At 49.3% G+C, this 25,128-nt stretch overlaps 1 protein-coding gene across 1 annotated transcript in view; it reads left to right on the forward strand.

The window, feature by feature from the left end:
* The window catches only part of TMTC1 (transmembrane O-mannosyltransferase targeting cadherins 1), a 52,482-nt gene that overhangs the window by 18,694 nt on the left and 8,660 nt on the right, over positions 1 to 25,128 (forward strand). The window contains exons 5-11 of the mRNA XM_049783809.1: positions 3,130 to 3,208; positions 4,392 to 4,495; positions 9,902 to 10,091; positions 15,603 to 15,724; positions 17,300 to 17,464; positions 19,024 to 19,137; positions 23,829 to 23,972. Of these exons, the coding sequence (XP_049639766.1) occupies positions 3,130 to 3,208; positions 4,392 to 4,495; positions 9,902 to 10,091; positions 15,603 to 15,724; positions 17,300 to 17,464; positions 19,024 to 19,137; positions 23,829 to 23,972 (918 nt within the window). The remainder of the gene's footprint in view (positions 1 to 3,129; positions 3,209 to 4,391; positions 4,496 to 9,901; positions 10,092 to 15,602; positions 15,725 to 17,299; positions 17,465 to 19,023; positions 19,138 to 23,828; positions 23,973 to 25,128) is intronic.

The raw sequence follows: 25,128 nt of genomic DNA on the forward strand, positions 1-25,128 counted from the left end.
CCATGTTCTCTCAGTGACCCAGTTTCTCCACAGGGCTACAAGGTGGGTGTGACTGGGCCACACTTGCAAGCAACCAGCTTCCCTCCTTCTTCCACTCCCCTCCGAGTCTCCTTTTGCCTGGAATTCACCGGAATTCTTTCTGGTCTCCAGGCTCCTAAGATGAGACACTCCTGCCAGGGCTTTAGCTGCATAGCAGCAGTGCTAAATTTTGGGCTCAGATGCCAAACCCTAAAAAGTGCAAGGTTAACACCACCACCAGCAACTCCCACCGCCTCCTGAGCTGCAGTTGCTGCTTTCAGAACTTTGCAGCAAATGTAAGAAAGCCTTTTCTGGGAAGTTGGGAGTGCTGGAGTCACAGAACCCTGGGATGTAGACATCATCACTGAAAGCCTGCATAGTGATGGGAAACTGGGTTTATTCTGAGTGGTTTAATGTCTTGAAAGCTTTCTGCATTGCGTCCTGAATATTTCTCTGGGAAGTGCCTGTCGTTAATTGGTCATTAATCACTTACTTGTCCAGCCTGAGCTGGTCAAGCTTTGCTGATGTGGTGAAGGCCCTTCCAGCACCGAGGGACGGCGGGTTCACATAGCTGGCCATGCTCCCCAGACCTTACTGTTATTGTCGTTACGAGTGATGGCGTTGCTTTGCTTTTCTCCCAGTGCACTGGGAAGGCGGGTTGATGATTGCTGGCTCCCTAAACCTTCAGCAGTTTTTAGTGCAAATCTGTGTCCCCCTGGACCACAGATGTGTGACTCTACTCTGACACTGTGACCCCCCTCCCCCAGGCAGCATGCAGAAAAGGGCTGTTTCTTGGGCAGGAGCGGGGTGCCATGGTGGGGTGCTAACTGGCACGGGCCTCTCGTGCTTCCATAGACCCCTCCATTTCAGACCTTATCTTGTTTTAAGCCCTTTTAGAAAATTCTGGGGTTTCTTTTGACAGTGCTCAGGGCCTAGTCCTGGCTCTGCACTCAGGGATCACTCCTTGGGGAAATTGGGGTTGGGGAACCATATGTGATACTGAGGACAAAATTTGGATCTGCCACATGCAAGACAAGAGCCTTTCCTTGTCTAATCCCTACAGGCCAGCCCCTAGGAAAATTCTTGAGGCCAAGTTGATGGTTCTTGAAACTCCCATGTCGGTTAGGATCAAAACATTTTATCTTTGTGGCTCTAAACTAATTAGAAAACCTAACTCCCTCCATATATAGGCTGACACCAACAGCTTATCTGAAAGTTCTCACAGATAACATAGGTCAGCATTTTAAAATAGGATTGCAATATCCTTGTTCCACATAGGTCTCCTGAAATAGAAATCCTGAAATTGACTTTTTACCAGACAAAACTTTCGGTTTTTGGGCCACACCCGGTGACGCTCAGGGGTTACTCCTGCCTATGCGCTCAGAAATTGCTCCTGGCTTGGGGACCATATGGAATGCCAGGAATAGAACCGAGGTTCGTCCTGGGTCAGCCGCATGCAAGACAAGTGTCCTATTGCTGCTTTACTGCTCCGGCCCAGCCACAATAAATTTTTAATACATATTTTAGCTTCTCTTTTCTCCCTTTCAGTTTTTCATTATTCTTTTCCATTTAGAACTCCTATTTCTGTTCTACTTGGCTTATAAAAGTAGAATAAGCCTACTTATTCTTACTCTAATGTAACGTAACTTTGTTTTCATTTTAACATTGTATTATTTGCAATAAAGATCTTCAAATAAAATAATATGGGTTTTAAATCTCCCGTATCCTTCCTTAGGCACTAAGTATTAAAGTAGCTCCTGGATTTGCTGCATGTGCTTCTGTTATTTATGTGCAACTTATCAAAGTGGTATTAATAACTTATTTATAAAACATAGCTCAGGATACCTTTTGCTAGTATGAATGCACTAAAGATTCTGTGAGTTAATATATGGGAAGCGCCTTGAATGGTTTTGGCCCATAGTAAATACTATTTGTAAATGCTTTATGATTCTGCTTGTTAGAGGAGAAAGTGTGTGGAGGAGTGGAGGCATCGCCTGCACTTATATAGTGAGTCAAGATGATGACAAATGTCGCCTGATGTCAGGGTGCAGCTGGGGCTTGCATGTTTGCTGAGTGAGAGCCTTTTGTGGATAGAGGGATGGTCGAGGCTTGTCGTGGGGGCACTTACTGCTCTTTGTTCCCATACCAGTCCCTGTGTGGGACCCGTACATAGACTCCCTGAATCTCTCTCCCTCTGGGGCCAGTGTCCTACTGAACTTGGAGCCACCTCTTCTGCAGCATCAACATTGGTCCTCACTGTGGCACTGTTGGCCCAGCACCATTCAGGCCAGCAGCACATTTGTGAGGCCAAGTTGGAGGGAAAGGTCAGGTGTGACAGATTCTCCAGAGAGATGCTGAAGCTGGCTGCTGGCCCAACTGCTTGGAGCAGGTGGAGGGAAAGATAAAGAGAGATGGGGAAGACAGCACATTTAAAGTCAAGGGGAATTGGGAAGAGAGAGAGTTGGGGAGAGATAGGGAGAGGAGATTGTGAGAACTTGGGAAAGAAAGCAGAAATAGGAGCCATCATGTGTCCAGGATGGGAACAGCATTTCCTCTGAGATCTGCTGAAGTGAACACATTTCTGGAATGTTCCTTGGTGCTGCCTCAGGCATCTAAGTCAGAAAAATTGCTGACTGGTGGGCTGGGGCATGGTGAGCCTTCCACACACAGGAAGCGAAGCTGTTCTGGTTCTGCTCACACAGTGCCCTGGGCAACTGTGGGCAAGACCTTAAACTTCAACCTTCCCTATGTGTGTCCTGGGGGAGATTGAAGCAGGAGCTGTGAGGAGAGGAATGGGCTGCAGAGAACATGGGTGTCCGGGGCTGTGCAGAGGGTCAGAGCCTCCTGAACACAGATGTGAGGACTCCATTAGCCATGCAGGACTTCTCTATGACCTTCTGTCTTGTGCCGGGACTGAACTCTCAGCCTGATGCAGACCACCTACCTTGGCTTTATGTAAGGTTTGAAAATGAGGCCCATATATGAGGGCATCTACTGGACATTAGTAAGGTGGTCATGTACTGGGGGCTTCAGTTGGGCAGCAGCCTAGCTAGGGACCCCTGCAGGTCTCAGGGGGAGGCCTTGGATCCTCTAAGTCTCTCTCTCTTCCAGAGCCCTGACAGCTGGTGGTCATCGATCCCTGCTCAGCCTCAGGCCGTTCCTCAAGAGGGCTGCACTGGTCATAAGCTACGTATGTATCTCATCATCATTTGAATGCCTGCATGTCCTGTTCTTATAAACATCCTCATACCCTGCCCTCAGAAAATTCTCCTGTCCCATCCTCAAAAACATCCCTGTGTCTCATTCTCAGCGTCTCCATATTCTGTCCAAGGAAATGTCTTGTGTCCCATTCTCAGAAATTACCTGTGTTCCTTTCACAGAAGAAACTTCTAAATGTCCCAAACCAGGTAGCAAACTTAGATCAGCCATGTGCAGGGCTATGGCCCTGCCTAGGACTGTGCCCATTCTCTCTCTCTCTCTGGGTCCAGACTTCAGCTCTGCTGTCTCTTCATGGCCTACCTTCTCTCCCTGTGTTGAGAAAGCTCAGACTTGGACCCCAGTGCTCCCATCATTCCCATCGCTGTCACCCATGGTGGCCTGAAGGGCAGGAGGTTGTTGACAAACAGCAGCCAACCTGTTTCCATTGGAATTTCTTTTTTTTGTTTGGGTTTTTTGTTTTTGTTTTTGGTTACACCCAGCAGTGCTCAGGGGTTACTCCTGGCTCTGTGCTCAAAAATCACTCCTGGCAGGCTCAGGGAACCATATGGGATGCCAAAGATCTAAGCTAGGTCTGTCCTGAGTCAACAGCATGCAAGGCAAACACTTTAATGCTGTGCTATCTCTCCGGCCCCAGCCATTGGAGTTTCTGAGAGCCCCTGCAGACCCTCACCTTGGGGCTTACCTGATTACTTAGTGTCCATGAACTCTGTAGGAAGTCCCAGTCATTGCCAGGCTTGTTACGAGCACTGGAGCAGGCAGTGCCAACAGGCTTGCTCCTAGTAAGATGGGGGAAGCATAGGGCCCTATCCTGGCATGGGACATGCAGATATGTATCTGCACCAATGGATATAGGGACAGAGTCAAGCTTAAGCTTCAATGGCAGTTACCTGCCCCAAGAGTTGTGTACTGGGTGCAGATGGATGGGCTCCTTTTCCTATGGAAACATTTTTTAATCGACTTGGGGATGTGGGACAGGTTCTGCAGTTACTCATCTTAGGGTGCCAGTTTCTCCACCAACCTATAGGGTAGGAGTGAGGCCTTCACTGAGCTGAGTGCATGGCTGGGGCCCCTGTCCAGTGTTACCTATCAAAGTTTGGAGGTGCCTTCCAGAGAGCTGACTGGGGATGGACACTAACCACACCTCTTCTCTGTAGGTCACTGTCATCCTGTCCCTTCGGCTGTGGATAATGGGAGGGTCATTGCCACTCTTCTCTGAGCAGGACAACCCTGCCTCCTTCTCGCCTTATTTCCTCACCAGGTCAGTTGCAAGGGTCATGTGGGCCTCTGGTAAGAGCTATGTGGTCATGTTTGGTCCCAGAAAGTGCACACAGAGTTGTACATATAGCTTTGTGCCCAGGACCTGTGCAAGGAGGGGGTCCCATGTCCTTATAATGGGCTTTGCAGTTACTAGGGGGGATCTGGGTTCCTCCCCTATAAACCAGCCACTGGGTGAGTGTGGGGACTATTGGCACACAGAAGGGGGCACACTGTTTGGATGAGAGGCAATAAATGGCATCTTGGATTTGTCCTTAAGGTGCCAAGTGTGTGGCACCAGCATGTGTGGTTTCCTTGGGCAGGACGCCGAGAGGCTTTCTAAGTCCAAATGCTCCTCTGGCTGGTGCACAGCTGAGCTTTCCCCATGTGTTACAGCTGACAGTTTGAACAACATCTTCTGCTTGTAGTGTGTGTAGTGTACAAGATTCAGCTTACGTAGTCCTGTGTACTTTCAAACATCTCATGTTTTCATGACGGCAACCTTTACACGAATCAACCTTGATTTTGCTTTTCTCTTCTGCCTCCCTACCTGTCTCAGGGACCGTAACTGCTGGTTGTGCTTACTGCCAGATACTCACTGCTTCATTTCACTCACTCGCCATAGTCAGTTGATGACTCCCCATTTTCTACAATTTTTATTCTTTCTATTCTTTAAACCTTCCCCTTTTTTGGAGGGTGGCGGCAGTATTTTCCATTTAAAAGGGATTTCTCTTTGGAGTGATAGTACAGCAAGTAGGATGCTTGCCTTGCACAAAGTTGACAAGGGTTCTAGCCTTGGCACTGCATATGCTCTCCCAAGCCCACCAGGAGTAATTCCTGAGTGCAGAGCCACAAGAACCTCTGGGCACCACTGGGTGTGGCTGAAAAAATTAAAGCAGAAGGATTCCTTCCTGGAGTCACAGTGATAACAGTGGGTAGGGCACTTACCTTGCAAGTGGCCAACTTCAGTTCTATCCCTAGCACCCCATATGATCCCCCTTGCGTGCAGATCTAAGAGTAATCCCAACCATCTTTGGGTGTGACCTAAAAGCATGACAAAGCAAACAAAGGATTCCTTCCAGTAAGATGATTTCCCATCTAGAAAGGATCCCTCTTGGTATGAAAGGATGATTCCCAGTAAGCAGGGGAGACAGAGGGGGAACCCTGGAAGGAACAATGGAGAATCATGAAAGGATGATGGAGAGCTAGTGGAATGGCAGTGGGAGGGATAGTAGAGAGACATTGGGGATCATTGGGACAGCAGGAAGTCACAGTGATAGGAGACAGTGGGGGGACAATGGTGAAGACCATGGTGGAGAGTCTTAGGTACTTTGGTTGTGGTGAAGGTGTTGACTGTTCACCAAACAACAGGCATTGTCCTTTGGTCAGAGGGATATAGGTTGAAATGGGGGGGTGGGTGGATGAGGCAGAGGTCAGGTGGGATGGATAGGCCAGGTGTTGGGGTGAAAGTGGATAGGCGATATGGGTTGGGGTGGGTGGGATGGACAGACAGGTGTGGAGTGACAGTGAACAGGGAAGCACCCTTGACCCTCTTGTCATCTTGGCAACTCAAGTGGCAACACGTGAAGGCCTCGGATCCCTTGTCCTGAGGTGGATCTCAGGTTGCCATCTCTGTTCCTCTTGGCTAGGTCCTCTGAGCCATCATTGCTCTGCCTCAGTTGAGAAACTGGGACCCTCTGTGGCAAGTCCAGTGCCATTTCTTCAGGAGTTTCTGTCCGAGAACCCACATAGAGATAGTTCAGGCAGCTCATGGACCTGAAGGGAGAGCAGGGTGAAGTATCTCCTCACATAGGAAGACAGGGTGTTCTGTGCAGGACCCGGCTTCTTGGCAGCTGCTTTGCAGATGTGAAAATGGCTTTTCCCATCTTCAGAGTGGACATCAAGGGCCACTCATCTTCTTAGGGGGAGGTTTTTGTGTCCACCTCGCATTCGCTTCTGGGCCCACTCTGTCATGTGTGGATATGTGTGTGTGTGTCTATCAGTCTGTCCATCTGTCTCTGGGCCCAACCTGTTGCGTGTGCATGTGTGCACACACATGTGCCCTCCCTGAGTGCCCATTCAGCCCCAGCTACCTGTTCCATAATTTAGTGACTCTTCGATCATCTCCACGGCAAGTTTTTGGACAAGCTCCCTCTCCCTCTTCCTCTTGGAACCTTGGAATTATTCAGCCCACGTAGTTGGAAGCATAAGAGCTTTTAAGAGAAGCTGGCTCAGCATCCCTCCCCTGCCTCCCCACCCCTACCCCCCGGAGTTCTTTGGCTCTGCCATCTCTTTGCTTTCTGATGGTTTATTTCCATGTGCAGTGAGGAGGAAATAGCTGTTGTTGTCAAAACGAAACTGGGACCTGAAACCATTGTGCCCATGTGAACTTTGGTTCAGAGGAACAATGTTCTGCAGGGAGTAGTGCAAGAGATGACTGAGCAAGTGGCATCACCCTCAAGTCCAGCCTATGCATGACTCAGGGACACTGCTGTCTGTTCAGAATGCAAGGCCAGGCGAAGGCCTTTTCACTCCAGGTAGAAATCAAGTCTTCCCATGAAACTGTTCCCTGACCTTGCAGGGCACGGCATGAGCACGTGCCTAATTTGCACGTCTTGTTTTTATTCTTTCATACATTGAAGCCCCATGCTGTCTGATGTGTCATGGGTTATACAGCCATTTGCAGCAACTCGTGGACTTGGGTGTGGACACGTGGTTTCACTGAGTTGTAACTTCATAAGACTCAGGTATAGCACCGTGTAGGTGGTCAGCGTCATGTGGCCATACCATTGGCTGGTTCTTTTGTGTCTTTTCTCCCCCATCATGGTGGTCACAGCTCTGCAAGTAATGCAGGTCTCGCGTGTGGGACCCTAGGAAGGCCCTGTTGCTAGCACCATAGACACACACACATAAGCCTTCTCTTGGCTACTTCTCCTGCTCCAGCACAGTGACTCAGCAGTGTCCTTTAGTGGGCACATCTCTCATACACACGACAGAACACCCCCCCTCCCCCGGAATTAGAGCCTTATGGATACCCACATGAGCTCAAATCTTCCCACATCTTCACTAGTCCTACTATCCTCCTGTTTGTCTCTGCATGCAGTCACACTTCTGTCCCCAACCATTCAATATGTCCCCTTCCTTGTCATTTTTTGACTGGTCTGTATGTAGTGAGGTTGCTAGCCAGTGTTTGCATGAGTGGGTAATCTGTGAGGTTGGAGCTGGCAGCTCAGTGTTTGCTTCCTGGACACTTCCTGACCAGTGGCCAGCAACTTCTGTGACTGTGGTCGGGACCCAGGCGTGCTAGGGATCTGGCTGTGACAGGGTGAAGGCTATAGTTTGGAGCCTGATCATGCATGGCAGTGCTGCTCAGTGGTATGAGGCCTTCCATGAGTGCTTTGGCTCCTTCATCTTTCCACAACCCACTTTGGTCAGCTATGAGTGGACTATAATCTTTGCCAGGCCTCTCACTATTATCTTTACCAGAGAAATGGTGTGTCAGGGGCCCCCAACATAGCTCTATTCTTGCTCTGGAAGCTACTGTGGGCTAAGGAACAGCTTGTGCTCAATATGGGCTGATCACAGTGAGGCCTGGGCTGGGGTTGGGCTTCACATGGTCCCTGGCACTGCTGTGTGGTCTCACACCCCATAAGCCCCCAGCACACCCCTGACACTGGCCTGGCTTGGTATCCTCTGTATTGGAGAGCTGAGCATCTGTGTGTAGGAGATTCTCAGGGGGGATCCACTGAGCCCTCTTACAAGGCTCCTTCAGGGAAAGCACATATACCCATTCCCATTTTCTTTGCTGAGGGTTTGCCTGCCTTACTCCTTCCCTCAGCCTGGCCTCCCCAGCCCAGGGCCTGCTGTTCAGCACAGTCACACTGGCTCTCGTGTTTGTAGAGTTTACAGCAGAACATTCGTAAATAATTCTGTTTGAATTTGCTCCTGTTTTTAAAGAGAAGTCAGCAGAGCCAGTGGTATCTGACGAATTACTTCATTTCTGAGATTTTAGCAGGAATAAACAAGATCATTAGTTTGAGATGTAATTCAGAGTCAGTGAGTTAGAAATACGTGAGTTGCTGACTGCAGCTCCCCCAACCAGCCCCCTCAAGCGGAATTAGCTTTTGGCTGGTTTCCAAGTGGCTTCTTTACACTTAAACATGCGATTTTTTCCGATGCTCTTTCGGAATTTCACTGTGTTTGCAGGCAGCATTGAACTCGCTCCCGGGACAAGGGACAATTGTAGGAAGGTGGGTATAGCTTTTGGGTTTCATTTTCAAACCTGTTGGATTACAGCTGAGGGAAGTGACAAGAGCTGTTTCCACACACTCCACAGGTTCACATTGAACTTTTAAACTTTAGAAATCTTTTTTCTTTAATTTGATTCCTGGAAAATAACACATTGCAAGTCCAGAACGTATGAGAAACTGAGGGCTGCTTGTTGAATAAGGTCCCAGGAAACTTGGCAGAGAGGGAAACTATTGTTCTTGTCACTGCCTGCATGGTCATCCATAGCTGCTCACCAGAGGAAGACCCTGCCCATGGCCTTTGTCCAGCATTAAACAGATAGTTTCTGTTCTGGGAAAAGCCACATGGCCTCCTGTCCCTGTCCCCACTGTCCACTCACCCCTAAAACATGCCTTCTGGTACCAGGCCTACAGCTGGAACCTGACTGGGCCCCTGCCCAGACCTGCTGCTCTGAATCCTTCACTGGGTCAATTACTGGGTCTGTGACTGGCCTGTGTTTAGTTCTGTGACTGTTCTGGGTCAGTGGCCAGGCCTGCTGTTCTTGGTCTGTCGCCATGCTGAGTCTAACTGGGTCTGTCACTGGGTCTGTGGCCAGGCCTGCTGCTCTTGGCCTGTGGTTGAGCTGGGGCTGCCCCTGAGCTGGGTCTGTCTCTGGACCTTTCAGGTACCTTATCCCAGTGTGTCTGTGTCCCCTTGGCTATTCTTCTCCAGCCTTTAGCTGCAGGAATGAGATGCAGTGTTTCTTGCACCCAATGGGGCCTAATAAGAGTCAAAGAGACTTGCTTTGTTGGGACCTTCCTCACCCCAGCTGCTGCATGACCTATTTTCGTCTTTCCAGTGAGTGAAATTTGAAATGCCCCATTAGATGCCCACTGCACCATCTGTCCCCTCTGTCACACTTGCCTGATTTTGCCCCAAACTAGCTCCAGGTCAGGCTATGTGCTTTTTCTACCCATTCTCTTTGGACAGCGAAGTCCCTGTGTCTAGAAATACATGTCCTGCCCTCCATGGTGAGGTAGCCCCAGCATGGCTGCTGGCTGGACTCCGGGAAGGACCCAGGAATGGGAGTGTGGCTAAGCCAGTTTTGGCATGTCCCCCCCAGCCTGTGGCCCGGTGGGGGCCAGAGAGAGCAGACTGTACACTCAGGATCATCTCCCCACAGGTTCCTCACCTACTCCTACCTCCTGGCGTTCAACATGTGGCTTCTGCTGGCACCTGTCACGCTGTGCTACGACTGGCAGGTGGGCAGCATCCCGCTTGTGGAGAGCCTCTGGGATGCCCGCAACCTGGCCAGCCTGCTGCTGGCACTTGGCCTGGGTGCATTGAGCCTGCACTGCCTGGAGGCCTACAAGGTATACATCATGTGGACAAGGGAGAAGGGAGGTGGGAGAGGGGTGTATGGAAGGTGAGTGTGGAAGTGGATGGAAGGTAATTGGGGGGCGGGACAGAGGTGAGTGGAGGTAGGTGGGAGGCAAATGGGAGTGGGGAATGGGAAGTGATGAGAGGTGAATGGGAAGTGATTGGGGGATGGATGAGAGGTGAGGGTGAGGCAACTGCTTTCTCTCTACTGTGGCTGGGAAACTCTCTGTAGACATTTCCCCAGGCAAGAACCTTGTACTTCCAACCAGAGTTAAGAGACCATTGAAAGTGAAATAACATTTATAGTCTTGGACCTAGAATTTACAATTTGCAAACAAGGAACAAAAATCTGTTTGCTGTTTTTTGGACCATACCCAGCAGTGCTCAGGGGTTACATCTGGTGGTACAGGGGGTTCCCTCTGAGGTGTCCGGGATCAAACCCATGTGCAAGGCAAGTGCCTTAACACTCCCCCACCCCTGCCCCAAGAAAAAAATCTTCCTGCTCTAATTGGTGGTTCTTAGTCAATATTCATTCATTTCTGTATAGTGATAGATGTACTGGTAATAATCCATTCACATGGCTCAGAAGAGACTTAAAATTCCACTCCTGGATTGTTTACATGGGTTGGCTGTGTAGTGTAAATGAAGCTAGTAAGGTCAGATCCCAAGATGTAGAAGTCACCGGTGAGATCAGAGTCGCTGGTGAAGTCAGAGTCATTGGATGTAGAAGTCACTGGTGAGGTCAGATCTCAGGTGAGTAAAGCACTCACAAAGAAGCATCCACCAGCCTCTTAGGGAGAGAAACTCACTTTATTATAGGTGGAAAATAGCTATTTATATTACAGGAGAGTAAGGTGTGTATTCTGTGTCTCTGTGACAGTTAGTCAATCAGGTAGGATGTGAGAGGGGATTAAAATGGTGTGTGCTTCTGTGCTTAGGAAACACAGGGTAAGGGGATTAGGGAAAGCAGAGTGTATGCTCTGGATGTTAAAATAGGGTGTATGCTTAAGGTAATTAGCTACATCTCCCTTTTTCTGTTTGTTAAACAAGAATCGAGATGGTTTGTTCAGACAAAAATAGAGAAGGGCTAGATAAACTGTGCTAGATTGTCTTCCACTATTAACAGGAACCTGAGATCAGAACTATCAGAACTTAATGAAGTGGTTGTTATTTTGCATAGGCATGGTAAAAGCTGGGGAAATAAAAGGAAAAAAACCTTTCAGCAGCAAATAAGGTGGTATGGAAAAAAATTTTTTTATTTTTGTTTTTTGGGCCACATCTGGTGATGTTCAGGGGTTACTCCTGGCTTTGCGCTCAGAAATCGCTCCTGGCTTGGGGGACCATATGGGATGCTGGGAATCGAACCGAGGTCCATCCTGGGTCAGCAGTGTCCAAGGCAAACACCTTATTGTTGCGTTATTGCGCCAGCCCCTGATATGGAAATTTTAAGGCAGTTACTCTTGTAGGTAATTCCTGGCCATCAATGCTAGTGAGGATAGACTTGGCTGTAAAAGCATCATAGGTTAGATTGTGTGTACATCATTCTCAAAACAATTGGCCTTTCTCTATCTTCTCTAAAACATATCACAAATTTTTTTCATAAACTTATCTGAACATAAACATTAAAACCTTTCTGCAGATATACTTAATTTGAAATTTAAGATATACTTAATTTGAAAACATGTTTCTGAACATTCTTACACCAAGCACTATAATCCGAGCTAGAGAATTTAAGTTCCTTTTTTATAGACTTCTCTGAACAAAATCTGCAGCTATACATAGTTTGAAACTAAGGTTGCTAAAACATTGTCATATTGAGCACTGTAATAAGAGTCTATAGTATTCAAGTTCCTTTTCCATAGACTTCTGTGGACAAAACATTAGAACGTTCTTACAGACATAATTTGAGAATAAGTTGCTAAATAATGCACGCAATCAAGCATCATAGCAGTTGGGAAACATTCACTAGGATAGCCAAGAATCATTAAAAAATCTAACAGCATTATGCATTTCCCCAGAACTGTGCAAACTAACATTAAACCACTAGAGTTGGACACAAAATTATCTGTTTGCAATGGGGCATAGAACAAAAGAGTAGCTATTAAGATATATACAGGTAGGACACACAGTTTAACCAGCAATATAGTGACTGGTACAAATAGAATGAATGTAGAGAGTATCCTAGCAGAAAGTTAATTATCTTTTTAAATGACCCAGATGCAGGAGATTTTGAAGGCAGCTTTTCTTCAGTTGGGTTTTGGCTTGGCTTGGTTTCTTCATCTACACCTTCTGTGGTAGACTGCTGAAGTTACCTGGGACAGAAAGACCTTTAATACCTGGGTGGGAATTTGAGTCGGGGGACCTGCTCCTCTTCTTGCTTTTGGTTCCCATGCAATGGACTGTCTCTCTGACTTCTACCCCATCAATGATCTCGATAAACTGTTTAGGTTGGGGTCTGTGGTCCTCTCACAAAACACCTTTGATAGAGTAAAGGCAGTGCGAGTTGGCATCTGGGACCCTGGTCAGAGTCTTCAGCTCTGTCCTTTTCACTGCCTGCTGCTGTCCTGCCTAAGGGGACCTCAGTCACCATGGGTGATGGGGCAACTGAGCAAGAGAGCTTGAATTTGCAGGACATGTCTATTGGGAGAATATTGGCTGCTTTTCACTGGCACTCTGCCAGATCTGGATATATTAATAGATTTTTTTTATCCCCTTTTTGTCTCCTTTCACATCAAACTCCACAGTCTCCCCAACTCCAATATTACACAGAAACTTCCTGGGATTGCTTCTCTTAATAGCTGTCCAGTGAACAAATACATCTTCTTTGGTGATCATTTCTGTTGATAAATCTGTAACCATTCCAGACATTGGGCCATTTGACAGTGCCCGTGTCTTGGATTGCCAGCATCAGCTTGTCCCTCTGACTCCTGGCTTGTGGCACAGGTGTATCTCTCTCTGGTCTAGCCATTTGTCTGGCTCTGAGTCTTCAGAGATGGTAGCTGTCTCATCATACTTTGAAGATGGGGGGTCTCGCTGGTTTAGCGCCAGTAGTGAATGATAAATTACCAGCAATGGGAAGACCTTTAGACCAAGAACTTATCACCAAACTGGGAAGGCACCCTTCCTCTCTTGGGGCATATGTTAATCTGTAGGGAGCTTGGCATGTATAGTCTAGAGCAAGCAATGCAAGTAGATGGACCAGAGCAACATGAAACCATTCAGAACAGGGGCCATGTGCACTAATGTTCTGGTGAAGGACACTGCACAATCAGTTTAGCTCAAGGGAGCCATCATGGTGATTATCCAGAGTCAAATCACTAACCATCATTGTGTTCTTCTCAGGTTCCCAAGCCCCTGTGATCAGGCTGGAGTCATGGTTCTGTGATCAGGCTGTGGAGTCTCTGAGTGACAGGGCTCCTAAGTTTGGCATCCAATGGGAATGCCTAGGAACATTTTCCATTAGTTTCTCTGAGAACTGGCTCCTGCCTCACTCAGGGCCTCCTCACTTTTATCTCCGTCTCCTAGTCCAGTCCCTCTGCTTCAGACTCTGTGGTGCCGACATGCTGGCAGTTCCCCACCACTCAGATCCTTCTTTGCCCTGACTTTTCCAGCCCTCTGGGGGGCTGGCTTTTAGTCTTGAGTTCTATTTTCTCCTAGAGCAGCAGCTCAGGGGTTCAGGCAGGGTTTGAGGGATGCCCCAATCCTCAGTACCTGGGAAGATGCCATTTCAGATGATTCTGTCTGCTGCAGTTTCACTAAATTCTTTTGGATTCACTACTGTGGGATCTATGTCTGTTCTTGGGGGGTGCCATGAGGGTGAAGGAACACCCCTCTTTTTTGCTATGGCTGGCACACTTGTGAGAATAAGACAGAGGGAAAGAGGCTTTGTTGATCCCCCAGAGACTCAGTCTTGAGGCATCTTTTGGCGTTTGGACACTGAAGTACACAGAATTTTACCCACCACCAGACCCTGACTCTGAGTCTTTTCTCTGTTTCTTGGGGTCTCACTTTGTGTCCATCTGTCTGTCTACTACTCCCCCTCATGCTTCTTCCTTAAAAGTCAGCCCAGGTCAAGGTCACAGTGGGAGACCCTAGGAAAAGCTGGATCCCCGGGTCTCACTGGGGCCAGAATGTAGCCAGCACAGATTGGGGTTCTCAGGCCTTTCCTCTGGGAGGAGGCTCCACACCACTGGGTAGGGGGTACCCTTGTTCCTGCCCCCATTGGCCCCCATGTGGCTCCACTGGATAGGCCAGGGTCTGAGAACCCGTGGGCACAAGACTTATCCACCTTCCTGGATGAGGAGGCTGACGGAGCTTCTGCTCACAGCAGTCTGACCTACTAGAAGCAACTATGCCAACATCTATGGGTCGCAGTGCTGGGGTCACCAGGGTCAGAGCAGGGCTGGCCAAGTTCACCTCTACAGGGGCTTTGCAGTTGTGCTCTTGATGGCAGGTATGGTGGTGACTTGGAGTAGGTTTCTGTGCAGCTGGGAATCCTTAGCTTAGCTGGACACACCACCAAGTTTCTGGGAAAGACTTTGCATGTGTCAGAATGGGAAGAAAGACCCTCCAGGACCTTCCAGAACAGTGTTCCTGAGATGAGCACACACGGGCACACCCAGTGTGAGGAGTGGCTCCTTGGGCTGGCTTATCCCTGTCCACCTGCAGGTCTGATTCCGTTCCCTGTTCTCCACCTCTTTGGGCCTTCCCACACCAGGCAGGCCTTGTCTGCTGGCATCCAGCTGCCCACAGTCACCATAGCATGGGACTGCTGTGTCCACACTGACTGCCCTCTTAGTTCATCTTCCCATGAACTGTCCTGTGCCTGTGCCCTGCTTGACCCCTCTGCATTTCTCTTGTTGTTATCAAGTTGATTTGAGAATATCCAAAAGCTCGTACTGAGCTCACTCAGCCAGTTCACACTGACCGAAACCAGGATAGAGGTGTGGCGTCTACCTGAGATGTCTGACTAGGGTCAGTTCTCAGTGCCAACCATCCTCCAAGCACCACTGGGGCCCAGCTCGTCCCAGCACTATGGGGCTTGAGCAGCATCCTTGGGCCTGCACACAGCACTGATGGGCATTGGCACAGAGTGGCCAGGAGGGCCAGGAGGGCCTGAGAGATGAGATTTGTTCTCAGCAACCCCAACCTAGAATGGGCTGCACTATATGCACTCAGGGAAGCCCAGGCCAGTTACCCTGCAGTGAGGAGTCTAATAGGCAGCCTGCTGGGTCAGTCTTGTCTTTCGAGGAAGATGCTGCTGTGTCTATTTTCAGAACCATCTTTGACTCCAGGTGCCCAGCACTGACACTTTCTTGCTGTGATTGTAGGGTGGGGAATGCCAGAAGAACCCATGTAGCCCCTGACCATTGATGGGAGACAGCAATGAGCCCAGCACGGGTCTCCCAGGGGCAGCACTGAAGCAGGTGCCCTGGGGCCAGCAGTGCCTTTGCCGCCGGTGTGGGACCTGCACTGGCCTCTCTGACCGGCTCCCTGTGTTTCAGAGGCTGGAGCGCAGGGAAGCACTGCTGGGTCTCCTGTTCCTCGTCCTGCCCTTCCTCCCAGCCAGCAACCTCTTCTTCAGGGTGGGCTTCGTGGTGGCCGAGCGGGTCCTGTACATGCCCAGGTAATGTGGTGCTTGGCTCACGGGGCACACCTAAGCCACCAGGCAGCTGGAGTTGGGGGCAAGCGCATCCCATGCTCTGCTTCCTGCAAGGGTGGCTCTTGAGAGGCCCACCAGCCGGCCTAGAGGGGACCACACTTGCCCGGCTCTGTGCCAGACTACATTCTGGGCACAGATGCAGTGATGTTCCAAAGTCTGCAGAATCAACACGTTAACTTGAGTGATGGTGATAGTCTGACTTCCTGCTAACTTTTCCAAAATCCCTCCTTCTTATCTTCCTTCTACCCTCCCTCCTTCCCTACCCTCCCTCCTCTTCTCCCTGCCCAGTCTCCCTCTTCTACCTAACCTCCATCCTCCCCTCACTCCTCCCCAGATACAATCCTCGCCTCTCCCAGTCTCCCTTCTCCTCTCCTTCCCAACCTCCTTGTCCCCAATCTCCCTTCACCCTTACCCTCCCTCTTTCTTATTTTCCTCCCTTCTCTCCCTCTTTGTGTCTCCTCCTTTCTTCCCTCCTTTACCCTCTCTCCCTCTTTCCCTTTCTCCCTTCCTTTCTTCTCCCTTCCTTTCCTCCCTCCCTCTCTTTTTCTCTTCTCCCCACTTCCTTCTCTCCTCCCCCCTTCCTTTCCTTCTGCTTTTCCTTCCCACTTCTTTAAAATGTAGTAGTGCTCAAAGAGTTAAGGCACTTGCCTTGCATGTGGCCAACTCAGGTTCTATCCCAAGCAGAACATGATTTCCCAAGCACTGCTAGGTGAAGCCCTGGAAGTCCTCAGCCCCACGTCTCATGTCCTTTCATTGTACTACTGGCTGAATGTTCCCTGAATCACTGGCAAGTGCCCCTTCACCTCCTAAGCACATGATGTCACATGGGCCTTAAACACCTGGTAACCCCATAAAATAATGACTAAAATATACGTCACAACCCCAGGAAAATGTGTCCTTGAGAGGAAATTTCAAGGCAAGAAAGAAGTTTCAAGGGCACTGAGACAGGTGATCTCAGATGCCAGAACCCTGAGCTAGTGTGTGCTACCCTGGCTAGCTCCTCTCTGAGGCTTGTCAGCTTTACTCCAATCCCACTGGGTCCCACAAAACCCTTTTGTGAGGTCAGCTCAGGCTCCTGTGTCAAACTTGTCCTATGACACTTGTGTTACCCACATGCAACTGATGCTCATCATCCTGGTGAAAAAGCAGAGCTAGGCCCAGGGGCTTTTCTGGGCACTAGACAGAGAGAGGCAGACACAAGGTTGGGGCTGGTCAGTCCAGCTGTGCTGTCCTGGTGGGTAGTGGCCTCGGAGGAGCCAGACTTGATCATCTCAGCCTCAGCTCAGGTCCCTACCCTGGCCTGAGCCAGTTTGGATGCCAGTGCCAGAGGGGTCAGAGGAAGGCAGGGAGGTGGAAGTGGGTCAGAGGTTACTTAGGAGTGGGCTATTGGGATGTGATTGTGGGTCAGAGGTCGGTCAGGAATGACAGGACTGTCCTGCCACCTGTGCTGCATCCCAGGATCCCCAGAATGGCCTTGGATGTACCCTAAGGTGGCCCAAAAGTGATCTCCTCCCCTGAGTGACTGACCTCCTGTTCCAGCATGGGCTACTGCATCCTGGTGGTGCATGGACTGAGCAAGCTGAGTGCGGGCCTGCCTCGGGCTGGGGCAGCCCTGACTGTGTCTACGCTGCTGTTGCTTCTGCTTTTCTCCTGGAAGACGGTGAAACAGAACGAAGCCTGGCTGTCCCGGGAGGCACTTTTTAGGTCAGTGTCCCTGTGTATCCTCTCAGTGGCCCTGCCCTGAATGTCTCTTCAGTGATCCCACCCCCCCAGCATATCTCCTCAGTGACCTTCCCTGCATGTGTTAGCATCTAAGGAATGTTAGGACCTAAAGTTTGATTTAGAATAAACTGTAACCTAGCTTTGCTATGAATCTAAGGACAGCCATTACAGGCTCAAGTTTTAAGGAACAAAGACTAGGCTAGAACAGCCAGTTTCAGGAACTTTGAGAGCATTACCAAGACAGATAAATTAGCAACACCAGGGCGCTTGTGGGTGGACAAGGTTACAGGCACCCAGTGGGTGCCTGAGCCCCTCCTCTACTACTTCAGTTGACTCAGACCCCAAAGCCCTGTAAACTACAATATTCCACTTTAGATATCTGGCCATAAAAGAAAACATCCTAAACAACGGCCAGTCAACCGTTAAAGTTTGACTGTGAAGGTTTGAAGCTTCTATAATCCAATTAAAGGATCCTGAGAGCTCAGTAAGGGGTCGTGGCTTTAGACGGGTGACCCCAGCTTGCTGGTTAATAAACTCCCTTGCCATATTGCAGTGCTGTTTGTCTCCTGTGATCTTTGAAGAATGGATCTCGAACCTGAGGTTAACTTGAGAAGTTAACACATGTCCCCTCAATGATGACCCTACCACATGTCCCCTCAGTGACTGCCCTCCTGCCAGTCCTTTCTGATGCAGTGGTTTCACTGTCCATTCAATGTTTCCTGTGCTGAGAAAGGCCTGGGCTTAATATCAGGGTTCAAGGAGAGTATAGAAATATAGAATATACTCTATAGGATATAGAGTATAGAAGTTTGCTCAGTGATGACCTGCCCTTCTTCCTGCTGACCTCTGGCAAGTCACCTCTCTATTTCCTTCTAGCATTTTCTAAGCAGGAATTGGTGGCGTTTCTCCAAGCAGGTCCCTCTGAAGGTAGAAATTATTCCCCAGTCTCCTGTACAGGGCCAGGGGCTGCATAGAGATCTAAGCTGGGCGACATTAATTCAAGCCCTTGCTGGCCATTGCCTGCCTCTCAGCTGACTTGAATGGGTGGGTGGAGAGCAGCCTTATGGCTCTGTAGAAGATTAACCCTGGCCGTTTTATTATTTTTTCTTTGCTTTCCTTTGCTTTATTTTTATTTCCCTTTTTAAATTTTTAAAATTTGTTTTCCTTTGCTCACAACCATCCATGAGAGGAAAACGAAGAGACTCTAGAGCATGGGGTGTGAGTCCCCTTGAGAACATGAGAAGACTTGAGCAGGGTATGAGCCCTCCTGAGGAAAGCATCCATGGGCAGAGCTGGACCAAACCTGAGACACCCCTACCTGGTGGATGGTCCCTTGTTTTGTGTTTTATTTCAAGGGAGACAAGAAAGTGGATTGAGAAGAGTTTTATTTCTGAGGCCCTGTCTGCCCTTCCCTACATGCATATCTTTCCCATGCATCCATTTACCTATTTGTAACTAACGTGCCATGTTTTCATTGTCAGGCTGTCAAGGAGCCCGAGTTCTGCCCAGGCTCCAACATACCTTGTCCCTCCCTCCTTTAGGTCTGGCGTCCAGACTCTGCCACACAATGCCAAGGTTCACTACAACTATGCCAACTTCCTAAAGGACCAAGGCCGTGATCGTGAGGCTGTCTACCACTACCAGACGGCCCTCAGGTGAGAGCTGGGCTCTGCCACAGTCCAGGCCTGACCATTAACCTGTCAAAGTGGCTGCTGGAGATCGTAGGCCTTGAGACATGGACACCATTCCAAGTTGTGTGACATAGACCTCCTATATGGTTTAACATGGATCCCACATAGTGGATCATGGAATTCCTACATGCTATAACATGGACCCCCCCTGTGGTATAACATAACCCCTCTAGTGCTATAATATAGATCCCACCTGGTGGAATGGTAATATGGTAGCCCCTCACAAGGTGGAACATGGACCTACATGGTATAATGTAGCCCCTCACTGGTGGAACATGTAAGAACAGACCCACAATAGTATAATTTGACCCCTCCTGTAGAGGACCATGAAGCCCCATCCTGCACTCACTGTCATGTTCCTTGTAAACTTCCATGAATGCACATCACACGCAGGACTCTGGGCTGGGTCTCCAGTGCAAGCTCCTGCGGAATGGGGCTCCTGCTCGCCATATACTCTGGGGTAAGGTAATGCATTTGCACACTTGCACACATGTTCATAGACCCCAAGTCCTTTCCTGTTCCTCCCAGGGAGCAGTGCTGTGACAGCCCTGTAGTTGGCACTGAACCCAGACTCCAGCCTCCCTCTAGATATTCCAGGTGATGCCTGAGTCTCAAAAAAGGCAACTTCTGTAGGGCCTGGGAATCCTCATCAAGGCTTGCAAAGCTGGTCTGAGCCACTTCATCTTGGGACATTTGTGGTTAGGAAGAAGTGTCCATGCTGCCACTAATGGCTGTGTGGCCACTGTAGCTGTCTCCAGGTGAGACAGCCTCCTCCCCCATCATCATGGGAACTACGACTCCCAGGAGGGCCCAAAGCCCCTCAGAAGGGACCTGAATCCCATCTGGCCTCACACAGTCTGTGAATGTGTTCAAGTACATGTGGCAATCCTTGGGCCCCACAGACTCTCGAGATGACATCCCGTGCCAACTCCTGGGGCAGAATTATAGACTGTACCTCGACATCACTATTGGACACTGTCCCAGTGCCTGCTGATGCATCCCAGCAGGACTAGGATGTTGATTGCAGGGACAAACCTGCCCATATGTGTGGTGGCGGCCAGGCGGGGCCTTGACACTCTTCCCTGGCACTGGCTCCGCTTCCTGCTCCCACTGAGCCTTCCTGATCCACTCAGAGCTTCATGGATGAGAAGGTCCCCAAGAAACACAATTTCTGCGGAGCTTCCCTGACCTTATCTCTGTGTTTCATGATAATGAATGGGAAAGTGATGCTGCTAGAAGGTCTACACTGGAAGGTGCCATCTGCACTGGCTCACTGCGGACAGACTCTCCTGCCAAGAAGCAAACGAGAAGCTCAGCTTGGAGCAACAGTGTTAGATTAGCAAAGCCCAGGCAGCACTTCATTCAGTCAGAGCCGCTGGTTAGAGAGCTGGCCAAAGCTTCATGAAGCTAAATGAAAAATGGATGTTTGCTCCCACGGTGGTGGTGCTACTGAAAGCATGTCGTTGGAGAGTCAAGAGCACAGCCTCAGATCATTGAGAATTGAGGTACACAGATATCAGGGTTTGGATCCCCAAGGATCAGGTGACAACCTCAGGTTTTGGATTCCAGAAAACTCAAGGATCACAGATCCTAGGGTTCAGATCTCTGGAAAATCGAGATCATGGTCTCTGGGTCTAGCAGAGCTGCAGGTAACAGTCACACACTCTCAGGCCCTCAGGCCAGCAGTACTTCAGACTGCAGGACTCTCCAAAGGCTGGGGCACCAGATGAATAATTGTTTCCTGGAACCAGCTTCTGGTGGGGACCCCTAGACTATGGGATATCCCTAATCATTCCTTTGAGGCTGATTTCTGCTCTGCAAAGAGACCTGGTGGCCCTAGGGTCATGGCCTTAAAATTATACTACTTCTGAGGTTCTTTTTTGCAAGTGATATTATGTGCTCCCTTCAGCTCTTTCCACTGTCTCTGATGCCAGGCATCACCCCAGACTTGCCACAGCTGCAATGTGCGGGGGGAATGCAGAGAGTCCCCATCACTATAGGAGACCATGTGTTTCCCTCAGCATGCCCATTCCAGCATCCCAGAAGCTTAGGAACATGAGAGCCTCACTGCTGGTCTACAGATGCATCCAGAATCTTTTGACCATTAGGTACAGAGGAGCATTCAGCCATTCTACCTCCTGTAAGGGGAGCAGGAAGCCTGAGACCCCTATGCTCAGCTTCTGGAACACCTCAAATGCCTCCTTAGAGAAGTCCTCACAGCTGGTGGTTGCATGCAGACCAGACTGCTTGGGACATGAGCTACTGTAGCCTTGTCCACTGTGTTGTTAGTGGCTTTGTTGAGTGGGAGGGAGGACACTGTTTGGTCAGGGATGGAAGGAGTTGGGGGACTGGCCAGTCCATCTAAGCATCATCCTCTATAGCTTGGACCACCTCTCGGAGGTGGTCTCCCATCTTCTCTTTGAAGGATTAGAAAATCATTTTATTCATCCCCATTTCCAGGGTCTGTTTTCAGCTTCTCAGGAACTGGAGGAGGAAATTCTGCCACTTAAAACCACTTATTTCCTGAGGGGCTCTTGGGTCTGGCCCCACCTCAGTGTCACAGGGCAGTGTATATGCTTCAGGACTACGAAGTTTCAGTCTGTGCCACACTGGAAGAAGGGAAAATGGCAAGACTGTCATGGATATAGTACAAGGGTTAGGACACGCAGTGCACATGGCAGACCCTGCTGAGTGACTAGGAGTAGCCCTTAGACTTAGGGCACCACCCCCAAAAAGAATCTGGACTACCTTGTGGGACTAGTGGTCATGTCCATCCTGTGGCAGGAGAGCTGCCCTGGACATCTGCAGTGTGAGGGCCTAGCCCAGATCCAGTCTGCTGACCATCTACAAACATCTGAAGCTCTATGGATGCACCTTCCTCAGCTGCACTTTTCTTTCTGCTCATTTCTTCTCCCTCAACAAGAATTAGAATGTGAACACCTGGTCTCAGCATAGTTAGGCTCGTATAAATCAGCATGTGTGCTGAAAATAAGGCATAAATCAGGCCTTGTCTGCTCCCAGTGGAGATTGCAACCTGGACCCATAGGACACTGAGCTTAGATTCATGGCTCATTTCACTGCCCTAAAACCATGAGAACCATGTTGTTGTGTGCTTCCGCTCCTGCTGAAGTGACTGAAATAAATAGCAGGTCTTGAGCCTCTGGATCTGCAGTCTGTACTGGAATTGGTGGCAGCACCTGAAGCAATCTCCCCTCCTGCCTTGAGGGGTACTAGGTCACTTTCCCTTACACTGGACTTCTCCAACAACCAGGGCAGGTGCATGGCAGGCGCCACATTCTCTCACTCCCTGAGAAAAGCCACAGTAAGTCTCCTGAGTCCCAGTCCCTTCTGTCAGGGAGTCCTGGCTGCCATCATGTCAAGAGTTGAATGCCTTGGGAAGAGGATGAAAGGACATGTCCTAAAAGGCCACTTACGTTTGGAGCTGTGGACAGATTGGTGGTGATGGAATATCTCGGGCTCCACCTCAGGAATGCTCATATTTTTTCAGGATGGCCTGTCTCCCTAATTCACGACTGCTTCAGAGAATTCTTCTTTCTGTTGGAAGCAGCATCAGTCACTTCATCCCTCTGTGACATGAAGCCTGTTGCCCACAAAACAGGACAGTGAGATATGCTTAGAACAAGGCCTAGGGCTTTTTTAGACCCATGACCCGGCTCTATGGGGTCCTGCAGTGTCTACAGGGCCATTCTCTTCACCAGAAGCTGGCCTGGTGGGGGTAGGGTGGTAATGACTCCCTTCAAGACTCAGGTGTTGGAGTTCTGGGGGCAGGGCAGACCTGCATGTGCTGCAGAAAAGTGCACAGAGGACTTCCAGGTGTCAATGTAGCTGAAGGCCACAGTGAGAGTTCCAGCTCCTTGAGCACTGTTTGCAACTCTTGAGCCGGGCCTCTGCTGTGACACCTTTTCTCAAGAGATAAAACCCACGGCTGCTCCTGCTGCCATGAAACTGGCAGTGGAGCATGTTTCCTCTGTTGCATAGCTGAGCCACGAGGCTCCCTATGAGTTTGTTCATAGGATGCTGCAGCACAGGGGCCAGAAACACCATGAGGTTGAGCTAGGCTTGCCTGGACAAGGGTGCTAGGGGAGGCATGTTGGGGAAGGAATAATTTCAGTTTCTGGGAATTGAGCCCACTGGTGCAGGCAGAGACACTGTATAGGAGCTAGAGCAGAGGCCTTTCATGTTGGGGGCCCGGAATTCCATCCCTATCAGTACAAGATGCTCCCTGCTAGGTGTGGTCTCTGTGATAAGAAAAAACAAGACAGAACAAACAAATAAAAAAAAAAAAAAAACAAGACTGCATTGATGATTCCAAGGGTTAGAACCCAGGCTTTGAATGCATGAACTTTGATCCCTGGCACCACATGGACCCCTGAGCACTGCCCAACGTACCCCAATAAGAGACTAAGGCCTGATGTCTTCTGGGATGAGTGCAGCCATGTCCACTGTGCATTAATGCTGGTGGGGACACATCAGGACAGCGCCATGTGGCCAGAACCCAACAGGCACCTGCATTTATAGGCAAGGAAGAATTAATTTCTCATTTCCTTTTGGTGGTGGCACAGGGGTTCTGGGGTGGAGAACATGCAAAGCTGAACCCCACATGGTTGATGGTGCTCCTGCCCATGTTTTTCCAGGTTGTACCCACGCCATGCCAGCGCCCTGAACAACCTTGGCACTCTGACCAAAGATGCAGCAGAGGCAAAGACCTACTACCAGCGGGCCCTGGAGCTGAACCCACAGCACCATCGTGCGCTCTTCAACCTGGGCAACCTCCTCAGGCAGGTGCCGAGAGCCCCAAATCCCCCTACTCAAGACCCTTCCCACACTGTCGCCTCCACACTCCAGAAGGGAGATTCGAGCAGGCTAACATGGGTGGGAGTATCGTATTTCTACTTCCTGAGTAGAGGGGATATTCCTGGGCATCCCTAAGCATCTGCATTTTAGAAGATGGTGTGGGGTTCTGTGGTGAATACTTGGAGGAGTGAATTTTAAAAAGGGGGGTTTCTCACAGATATAGCCTTTACTGGGAGCCCCTTGGTGGGCAGCCAAGGTATAGCATTCAAAGCACCTCTCTGGCAGTCATTGCATAGCTAATCCCTGAGGAAATGTTGGGACAAGCACCAGACCAGGATAAGCCCAGTAATTAAGTACATCACAGCCTCTATCCTGTTCATTAAAATATACAAACCAATTCACACACACATGCATTCACACACACACACACACACACACACACATTTTCATGGCTATGAGAAAATGCATTTTCTCACAAATATATAACCTTCCTATGACTATGTGATGAAATGTGTCTCACACACAAACACACACACTTCTTAAGACTGAGAACATTTGTGTCCCACATACTTTTCCCACACTGTAAGGAAATGTCTTATACACAAAACACACACACACACACACACACACACACACACACACACACACACACACACACACGGAATCCTGTGTTTTCATTCAAGCCCTTGAAGATAACTGATCACAGACAAACCAGCAACATCTGAACTATTTTTATGAATGGATTCATCCATTGATGAGAACCCTAAATTAAGAAACTGGTATACAGAAATAGAGGCTTTGAAGAATTAATTTTTTTTAATTCTATTTGAGGAAATAGAATTAAGCTAAAGTAAAAAATATACATTAGGAAAGGAAGTACTTTTCACTTAGATCACTTGTTGAGAAGTGATAAAAATTGAGGAGGAGGAGGAGGAGGAAGTCCTCCAGGTGGCCTGGAGCAGTTGGAGATGCTTCATGAACCCCGAATCTTGGGTGGACCCTCTCTCTAGTGTTCAGAGGATTCTTCAAGGTTCTCCTGGCAGCATGGATGTCCTTGCTCAGCACAAATCTAGCCACCCCCTTCTGGGTGCATCCCATCTTTATCTGTTAGGGTTTCTAGTTAATGGGAACCTCACAGGG

The sequence above is a fragment of the Suncus etruscus genome, chromosome 11 (genome assembly GCF_024139225.1).
Source record: "Suncus etruscus isolate mSunEtr1 chromosome 11, mSunEtr1.pri.cur, whole genome shotgun sequence".
NCBI classification, from domain to species: domain Eukaryota; kingdom Metazoa; phylum Chordata; class Mammalia; order Eulipotyphla; family Soricidae; genus Suncus; species Suncus etruscus.